Source organism: Struthio camelus, chromosome 12, assembly GCF_040807025.1.
Source record: "Struthio camelus isolate bStrCam1 chromosome 12, bStrCam1.hap1, whole genome shotgun sequence".
Lineage (NCBI taxonomy): Eukaryota > Metazoa > Chordata > Aves > Struthioniformes > Struthionidae > Struthio > Struthio camelus.
In genome coordinates, this window is record NC_090953.1 from 25,326,914 (window position 1) to 25,336,897 (window position 9,984).

General features: G+C 50.2%; 1 protein-coding gene across 1 annotated transcript; it reads right to left on the bottom strand.

The window, feature by feature from the left end:
• Positions 1-4,569: 4,569 nt before the first annotated feature.
• B2M (beta-2-microglobulin) lies at positions 4,570-9,057 on the bottom strand. The gene is made up of 4 exons (XM_068958764.1): positions 8,581-9,057; positions 7,997-8,275; positions 7,358-7,392; positions 4,570-5,436 (listed from the first exon to the last, which is right to left on the bottom strand). Exons 1-3 carry the CDS (start codon positions 8,645-8,647, stop codon positions 7,379-7,381), a joined length of 360 nt encoding a protein of 119 aa, XP_068814865.1. The 5' UTR covers positions 8,648-9,057; the 3' UTR covers positions 4,570-5,436; positions 7,358-7,378.
• Positions 9,058-9,984: the final 927 nt, after the last annotated feature.

A 9,984-nucleotide genomic window follows, 5' to 3' on the forward strand; every position in this document is an offset into this window, starting at 1 on the left:
CCCCTTTCCCCCCTCTCCGAGGCACTTTCCTACTAGTTCCCCAGCCCGGCTGCGTGAGATGGGACCCTGCCAACTCCCAGGCCGACCCGCTGCACTAGAGCACATCCCTGTCAGCCCAGAAAAGGGAAGGGCGGTCGGGACCCTCCAAGCACAACTCCCGCTTTGCCTACCCAGCTGGCCACAAACAGCCTCCTTGATTTCTTGACTACCACCCCAGTAGCTGCAAAGCTCCGTCATGCTAACAGTGAAAGCTGTAACACAAACATTAGGGATGCCAGCTGTTCAGAGTTTATCCATACAGAATTGTAAAGTGACAAATAAATAATTACTAAACATGCCGTGGAGCCTCCTTTCTTGTTCTCCCTCCCTCCTTTCCAAGAAAGTCTCATATTCCCCAGGTTCTCTCTTTGCTAACCCACCCTCTCTTTTAGCTTTTTGTCTAAACCTCACTTTCTCACTGGTAGGAAGCTGATGGAGTTATGATGATAGAGCCGGGACTGAATGTGTATCAGTATCTCTTTCGCTTGGTTCCACTTTTCTTGAAGGACACCAATATTCAGCTGCATGTCTTGAAGAAAGATTTTTTTTTTCCTCTCCTCTTGCAGCTCATTCATTAATCGTTTCGCTTTGGCATGAAGGAACCGGTGAAGCTTTAAAAACTCCAGAAAGATGTGATGCTGAAGTAGTAACCTGTTCTCCTAAAAACACGGATTCTTTGTTAACCTGGGAATTGCTTTGCTTTCAGCAAAATTGCTTGTAATTCATAAACCACAAATGAGACTTGTTTCATGCTTTATACTTACCTGGATATCCTACAACAACTCTATCCCCTGGAAAGACTGGAGAACCTTTGTACAAAAATGGACCACTCTTCCTGTCAGCCGGATATTCGTCTCCAGCCTTGGCCAATGCCCGATAGTTCTGAGGAAGAAGGAAAAATCACCCCAGGCTGATGAAGTGCTCCAAATTCTGTCCTGGCCCTTGACAGGACCACTTGGGCAGGGAGGCACAGGGTGCTGCACAAAACACAAATACGACCAGTGCCTGATAAAACAGAGAACGTTGTGCTAGATGTGGTCCTGAAATTGTGATGTTAATCAAAACTGACTAGCCCTCTAGGATTTACATGCTTGGTACTCCCCCAAATGGGGGAATTTTTGAGTGAGTTGTCAAAAATCCTTCCTAAGCACTACCACAATGAGCCTGCAAGTGCAATAAGGGCCAATCTTCCCTGCTGCGGGAAGATGGTGATGTACGTTATGATGGCTGATCTATGCCACAGATGTGGTCAGACACCTGTAGGGCCTCCTCCACAGAGTAGACACATCACTCTGGAGGAGAACCAGCGGTTTCTGTCAGAGCGCTGTCTGCTGAATGAATGCGACTCACCTGGTGGGACACAATCTGCTCTTTTTGCCTGTGCCACAGGATCTTAGTTTCTGCATAGCGGACTTCACTAGAGTCCTAATTAGGATCAGGTTTTCCTGTTGGTGTGATACACATGGCCATTACCCTGTGATGCTCTTCAGTTTCCCCCCCCCCCGCCGAGAAATCAGGACAAATCCTTTCTCTTGACTTAAAATATGTAAGAAAAGAAATCCCTGGAGGAGGATGAGCTTACGTGATGGATGTGCATGCATTCCCCTTTTCCTGGCCCTACAGTGGCCCTGAGTGTGCTGTCACAAATGCCTAGAAGGCTGCAACTGATCTGCCTGCTATGAGCAGTTAGCCACACCGCAAGGCATGCCAGGGAGCCTGAGGCGTGGGGGAGAGGGTAGTCCCTCAGCATCGGCTTTCACGGCACTTTATACTTTCAGCATAAAGTAGTACTTTGGCAAAAGCTCTCAGCTTGGGCACGCACCAATAAACAAACAGACCCATCTACCCAGCCACAGACCTGCTGCTTTTGCTTGAAATCGCTTAGAAAAGAGCTTTTCTTCCCTCCCAGACCATCTCGTCCCACAGAACTCCTGCAGGATCGTTGCGCAGGGCTGGGGCAGGCCTGAGCTGGGTGCTGAAGCATGGCTGGCATCGCCGGTCAAGCTTTGCAATGCCTTGGTAGGATAAATTCAAGAAGCTATAGGCTTTTTCAGTGCAGAGGACTGCCTGCATCCAAATTCAGTTGTCAGCAAAACCACGGTTCCTTGTCAGTCTCCTAGTAGCTTAGCAGCAAGGTCTCTGGCACACGCACAAATAGCCAACAGTGTCTTGCCGCATTCGCCCAATACCTACCACGTAGTGCTGCGTGGCATCAGGTATGAGTAGAAACTGGGAGATTTGTTCCTCGGACGCCTGTGACTCTGCAGAGGAAGCAAGCCAGTTCCCTGTCTGGTTTCCGGAAGAACGTGAGGGGTTTGTCGCGTTCGCTGCACTTCTGCTCGCCCTGCTCCACCTGAAGTCCTTCAGCCTCTCCACTGCCTTTCCCAGTACTGTGTTTTTTCTATATATTGCCCATTTGGGACCTCAGCCTGACATTCTGGGCGAGCACAAACCGCCGTCTTCACCCAGATATTTTTAATACTCAGCTTGCAGAAGTTGTGGCCACAGGGCAAAATCACCGGCTCTTTAAACCGCTTCAGGCGGCTAGTACAGGACAAGTCCTTGCCCAAAAGATCACCCGGTAACTCTGGAGTTAGGTCAGACGAGCTTTCAGTCTCGCATACGGACGTCAGCAAGAAAAAAGGTGACAGCTTTGCTGGGTGACATCGTGTTGGGAGAAACCAGCTTAGATCTAACTGAAAAACATGTCCTGCCAGAAAAAGGTGACTGGAGCGAGAACCTGGCCCAGTTCTGGCTAAAACTAGGTGAAACGAGGGGCAAGGCTGCTTCAGATTCGAGCCCCTGCAGAGAGGCAGCTCCCAGCCCACCGCCCATGGAAGCCCCAGGACCCCCGGGGACCCCTGCCCCATTGGCCAAGGTGGGCTCGTGCCACCCCCCCCTGCCTGGGGCTGACCTTGGCTGGCTGGCTGTACATCCACCTGGGTGGCTGTTGGGCTGGGGGAAGGTTCTGGAAGGGGGTGGCCAAAACGAGCCGGCCCTCAGTGGGAGCTCCAAAGCTGGGTGAGGAACGATGTCCCGTCGACCCTTGTGGGACCCCATGGAGCAACCAGCTCATTTTCCGGCCCTCATCCCAGGAGAGGCATCGCAGGCATGTTTGCTTCGACATTCAGCAGAAAAGCTGGTGTGAGGACACAGTGGTCTCCCGTGGCGCCTGCATCCCACCCGCTACCCTTCAAGTACTGCTGGAGAACCAAGGAATCCAATGGGAGACCAATAACATAAATCGCTGCGCTCGATCCCTGTCAAGCAGTCCAAAAGAGCAAGATTAAATTGGATTTCTCATTTCTAGAGACAAATTCCTGTCTCACAGAGCAAGGGCAACTGGGATATAAAGAGCACTTTTAACCCAGTGCTTTCAGATGATATTAATCAGAGGCTAAGAGAGACCGTCACTTGCAGTAAACAACTTGGTTTTGCATAAAACGTATTTTCAAGCAAAGCATATGTAAGACAAAAGTTTGTGTAGGACAATTTTTTTCCTTTCTTGCAAAGAAAGTGATTATAATAGAAGAGGCTACGACAGCAAGCCAAGATCACATGATTTGAGAGTGAATGTTCTGTCTTGACGGCTCCAGGTCACAGTAAATCATAATATATCCCCCAAAATAAGTATGCTAGATCCTCCAGGTTGGAAACACTTGCCAGGAATCCTTGTTCACATACGCGAGATCTGCAGAAATTCAAGCCTCTCTGATTGAATGGTACAATCATCAAGCAATTGTACTGACCTCTCCATAAAATAAAAGCAGAAAGACTGATCACAGCTACACAGGCTACAGTGGTCTGCTAAGTAGCTTCTGTAGCTCTACCATTTCAGGGTGCTTCCATCAAACTCTTGTTCAACCTGAGGTGTGACACAAGACCAGATCCTAAACGAGGTTTCCTCGTTGTTGGTTTGAGTCACTCGCAGAAGAGAAGCTGGGAAGTGAAAGCAGCCTACACCCACTTCCCTTCAGCCCAGCTTTATTCCACACATCCACACTGCCCATTAGGGTGTCCACTTCAAGGCAGAAAACAGCACATCCTGCCCATCCACTTCTATCCTCACTCTCCGCCAAGTTTAAGAACAGACCTAATGTCTCCAAGGTTACTTTGTCCCTTTTTAAATCCTGTGTTTTCCCTTCAGAGCAACACAGAAGCCTAGTGAGGCAGGTTAGTTTTCTGGCCAGGCACATCTTTCATAAAATAGTCAAGCATCTAACTCTTTTTTTTTTTTTTTTAAGGCCTACCTAAGTGGCTGTTCTCCAAAAGAAAAATGTTCCTGCATCTTTTTAGTGGAAAAAGTGCAACTCAGCACAGTGCCACCACCCTCCCGATTCACCCACAACCCAGTGGCCATCCAAGCCTGTGAAATCAGAGAATTCATTTGGGTCCGGATATTTTATGACACTGAAGCAGCATCTTAAGGGCAAGTCTCATCATTGAGCTCCTTGGAGGAAGGGGAAATCAGATGGGAGGACACCCTGCTCCACATGAAATCAAAACAGATCTGGTAGAAAACAACAGGGATATCAGGATTCCTTTACTTGATACATAACAATGGAGGAAGAAACAGGCCTGCAGCACTCTGGAAAGGCAAACAGAGCTAAGGGGAGCCTTGCACTCCTGCCCCTGTGGAGATGAACATAAACGCAAGCACAGCTCTTCACACTGGCCCCAGTGAAACATGTGCCTCCTACTCAGAAAGACAGGATTCATTGAAGTTTTCCAATTATATTTAGATAAACCATTCTGTACAATTCAGACCATTAACAAAGTTACACTATCTTTTAATCACATATATAGTTACATGCTTAAAGAACGCTTAGCTAGCACACTGCCTGTAGTAAAGGGTTATGTTTTAATGAAAAGCTTTTAATAGTTGTTCTTGAAAGCGCTCCTACCGACCCAGACAGCTGTGGCTGCAGCTAAAACTATTAGGGCAAGCAGATGCTACAGCAGAGCAGAGTTTGTAAAGGTTTGAATGGTACAGAATCACATCACATATCTTTCTTAATAGGCAAATTCTTTACAAAATTCAGATTCCTGGCCAATCAATTCACTTTGGATCTCCATCATAACTGCCAGTTCAGAGAAGCTTCAATAGCATTACTTGCTATCGATGCTTGCAGATCATCCACCATATGCCTTAAAGGCATAGAGCCCTCTGCATGCTTTTCCTCCAATTTCAATTCCTCAGCGTTTTAATTCCACAGCAAACAAGGCAAGGAATATAATCCACTGAGTTAATGCTAGAAATTAACCCTAGCAGATAGCATCCGACAGAGAGGGAATTTTGTATCAGATCAAGATGATTCCTCTTCTCCATTACAAGTGCAAGCGGGGCATGAAGAAAGGACAGAAGCATAATATCATTCAGCTTGCAAGCCTTCAAACCTGCATCGGGAAGAAGAGATTACTGATGTTAGTTACAATGGAAGATATGAACAGAATGACTACTTCAAACACTACAGTGTTTTCCACATGTGAACTTGGACTCCAGAATCTCAGCTGCAGGCACACAGACCCACCTTCCCACCCTGCAGAAATCTGCTTTTCTATCCCTTATTCTGTGGGAGCTTCATTCTTCAGCAAATAATCCTCTATTACCATGACCAGCGTTCTCCACCCCAAAGGCCATCTATGATGATATTCTCACTCTCTAGCATGCTCTTAACTCTCCCACCCCAGCTTCCAGCTCTAGAAATCCTTGACCCCAAACTCTTAACACAGTCAGTGTTGTCTCTGCCCAGTAATCCCATCCTGAAGCAAGTCTGCCGTCCCTTGCCATCAATGATCTTCATGCAAACATCCCACCAAAACCACTGCCCCCCAGTTATCACCAGCACCCTAACCAGGCGACTGGTACTGACGCATTCCTCAGGGAAGATTGCCCTCTTCCCCTGAAGCCCAGGCAAGATGACAAGACTAGGCACTTGCTGCACGGGCACAGCACAACCCCGACCCAGTTCTAGGGTTAGGTTTCCATCCCTACTGCCCAGAAATAAGTGGCAAATCAGAAGAGCGGTTGGTGGAGGCCATATGTAACTTTTCCAGAGCTCTGGCATATAGAAATGCCTGCGTGTATCAGACCAAAGGTCCATTTAGCTCAGTATATTGTCTCCAGCAACACTTATAAGCAGATGCTTAAGCACGTGTGGCATTCCTCTTAAATACTCTTCTAATCCAACTACTTTGGGCTCTGGTAGATTTCTTGAGCATTTTCCCAGGTCTCACTATCAAACTTTAGGTTTTCTGCTGCATATTAAGAGCATATCTTCTTCTATTGCTTCCCCCTCACACACACTAGAAAGCTGGTCGACTAATCTCCATTTTCTCTTATCCCTGGAAGGATAATACCCCTCCTTCACTGTTCTGCAGCAAGGAAGGGCTGAAGGAGCACTAGAGGAAGAGCTACCTTAGGCAATGACCACTAAAGGACTCTAATCTGGCTGTATCTTTCTTAGAAGTCGGAGGCCAAGACTATTTTTTCCAGTTTACAAAGTTCATTTGAGTCATGATTCTGTCTCAGTCTAAAACCCGTTGTTAAGGTTTTCTCATCCAGCTTGGAGGATATTGAGATCTTACAGAGGCTTGTGCTTCATGCAGTCAACAGTTATCCAGCCTCTATAGGGGTACCCCTAATTGAAGGATTTCAACTAGCATTGGTACTATTTCAGCTAGGCCAAGTTTCTGTAGTTTCTGCTATTAAGGGTTAGGCTAGATATTTACTTTATTGTGAAATCTAGATCAGTTACGCTTAGAAGTGCCTAGACAGTTTCAAGAACCTGGAGCATTCAGAGACTGCGAGACATCAATGAATAAAGACAAAACTGCTTCTGGTTTGGCAAGATACACACTGGCTTGTGCCTCTCAAACCCCACATTACCAAGCCAACACTTCCCTCTTCCGCATGCGTAGCACAGGGTTAACCAGTGCCTGCCTTCCCCCAAGACACAGCAAAGCCTGCACGGGATTTCCTAGGTATTACAACTTCCTCTCCACCAGGCGAAAGACAGCACCAGGGGGTCCAGAAAAAAACTACAGAACCTGCAACTCTGAAGGGTACGTGGCAGACATGCTGAGGAGACAAAAGTTTTGCCCCAGGGAGCTGCTTTCTTTTGAACCAAGGAGATTCTTGGTAGGCTAGATATTATCATATATTGGCTAAAATAACCACCGCACTCCCCAATCACTGGCACCACTGTAGAGGGTTTTTTCGGTGATTGCTTTTGTTCCTCCACTCTGCAAGCTAGGGACTTGCCCCCAAAGACAGCAGTCTATGCTCCCCTTAACAGCAGGGCTCCATGTAACTTACCATGGTCATCCTAAGTACAGCTTAGTACTCTGGATCTGCAAGAAAGAAGGGCAGAGCCTTAGGTTTCATTCACAGCACACACAACCCCATCTCTCAGCAGTCACCACAAATCCACAGTTCTGGAAAACACCCACACTGCAATAATCAGAGAGCTGCCCTTACTAGGCAGTGTGCTTGTTGTAACAGACAGTCACCAAAATCAGTTCCTACTCCCCAGTGCTCTTTTAGATCTGCCTCAAGCATTTCGCTTTACTCCTTGAAGCAGGAGTTCTCTGCCAAGATTCTGTTTTGCCTGAGGAGTTGCACCAACAGAAGCCCTCATACCAGGACTTCACACTCACATGCAACTGCCAACAGTAAGAGGAACTCTAGCCATTTTATGGCTCAGAACTCAAGGCAAGTGTTGAGAAAAAAGTGATCTCATTAAGTGTGAATCTAAACATTAAGTGCTGGTCTGCTTACCCCTGCCTTCAAAGCCAAAAATCACTGCATTACCTCCAAGCATTTTTTTTTTTAGGTTACTTCACCTAGGAGGTCAGGGAACCAAATACCTACAGAACCCTCAATAAAACTTGAGGCAAATCTGTGCTGTCCATTACTAATTAATTCTATCACAAGCAAGAGAGAAGCCCACAATACCCCATCTGAAAGTCTGCGGCTCCGCGAGGGTGACGTGCTCCACCCTGCAAGCGTAGTCGTCGTCCTTGCTGGGGGTGAACGGCGCATACACAAGGCGCTGGAAAGTCCAGTTGTCGCTGAAGGACATGTCAGAGTATTTCACCTCCGGCATGGGCTCACCGTTCTTGAGGAGGGTGATGTCGATCTTGGGAGGGTGGAAGCCCTCCACGTAACAGTTGAGGATGTTACTGCTGCCGAACTCAACGGGGTGGCGGGAGTACACCTGCACTTTGGGCGCCACTGTAAGGAGGGGGCGGCACATAAGCAACAGGGCTGCAGCGGGCACCACCCGCTGGGCGCTACCGGGGGCCCAGACCCCACCAGGCACCGGGAGGTGACAGGGAAGCAGGGGCCACCACCGGTGCTGCCAGGAAGGCTTCGTGCCCAGTCCGGAGCAGCGCCTGAGCAGCTCGCCCATAGCCCGGTAACCGGGACCGGCTCCCCCCCCCCTCCAGGTAACCGGTACCAGCCGCCCCCCCCCCCGAAGGCAAGGGGGATCAGACCCCCTCTCCCCCCGCACCCCCTCGCCGGTAACTGGGCCTCACCCGCGGCCTCCCGCAGGCCGACCAGCGCCGCCAGCACCACCACTATCGCCCTCAGCACCCGATCCATGGCGCCGGCTGCCCTCGCTCCGCGCTCCCCGACGGCTCGCTCCGAACTGGACGCCCGCCCGCGGGCCGCCCTATTTATACCCTCGGCCGCGCACGGCCAATCGCCGCGCAGCGAGGCGCTCGCGTCATCGGTCTCCGGGCAGAGCGGGCGCGGAGAGGTTAGCCGAGCCGCTTTCGCTTTCGGTTGGGCCGGGGCTGCCGGCTGCCCCGTTCGCCTCCGGGCTGGCGCGGAAGGGGCGAGGGAAGAGTCGTGTCACGCTAATTACAAGGCACTCATCTAGCTTTAATTTCTAACCCAAAGCGTGTGGGGGGGGAAACGACAACAACCCACCGTCCCTCCCGGGGAGAATTTGCCTGCCCGGGCCAGCGCTGCACAGCAGCACAACCCGGCCAGCCCCAGGCCCTGCCTCTTCCAGGAAGGCGCTGAGCCGTCCTGATGGCGAGAAACCACGCTCTGAGCCGCCCTCTGGCCCTTCCGGACCTTCCTGCTGCTGAGCAGGCCCTGTCTACCTGCAGGGGCTCTTCTCGGGCTCCCAAAAGTACAAAATCATTTTTTCCGGTGCCCCCCAGGTGACTCCCGCACGTTTCAGCTTAGCCGGGCTGGGGGCACCTCCGAGCTGCTTCCCTAAGGCGTAGATTCTCTTCCCTCCGACTGAAAAGGGACTGTGAGAGCCTAGTATTTTCTCACACAGGTAAAAGCAAAAAAAGGAAAGTCACTAGCAGTTGGAAGGAGGGGGCAGCGTTGCGGAGCCCCTTTAAGACCCAGCCAACTTCCTATGCCCGGTTTAAAGAGCTATCTGCAAACCAAAAAAGCCCACGTGGAAAACATCTCCCGCCAGAAGGCAAACGGCGCAGCAGGTAAATCCGTAGCAACTGAGCAGTCATCAAAGAAGGACCTGCGCCGTTACAAAACGCTACCGCTGCGCTGTGAGAGCTCCGAGTTGCTGCAAGCTCTTGCTGCTCTGTTTGCCGGCTGCTCCGCAGCTGCAGCACCCAGCCACCGAGCTTTGCCGGCAGATGAGCCCGCACCTCTTGTCACACAGCTGCCATTGGAGCCTCATCAGCGACCGCGCTTGCCGCGAGAACGGGCTCTCGCAAAACCAAGCACCACCTCCTGTGTTGGTTGCTGAGGCTGCCGGTGGGGCCGTCATCCACAAGCCCGATTTACAAGCTAGTTTCGTTCTACCCAGGTGAACAAGCCCTTTGACTTGAGTGATATTCGTGACATGCGCTACTACCTGCGGCACCCGGATCCTTTCCCTGTACCAAAGCCAAGCCCTGCCTGTTGGAACGGGAATCCCCAGAGGCGACTTCACTGTTCACACCAATGCCTGGCGG

Bases quoted from the DNA above. Each gene is read 5' to 3' on its own strand.
- B2M (XM_068958764.1), bottom strand. From the start codon at position 8,647: ATGGATCGGGTGCTGAGGGCGATAGTGGTGGTGCTGGCGGCGCTGGTC. The intron at 8,276-8,580 runs GTGAGGCCCAGT...CCCTCCTTACAG, and splicing joins CGGCCTGCGGGAGGCCGCGG to TGGCGCCCAAAGTGCAGGTG.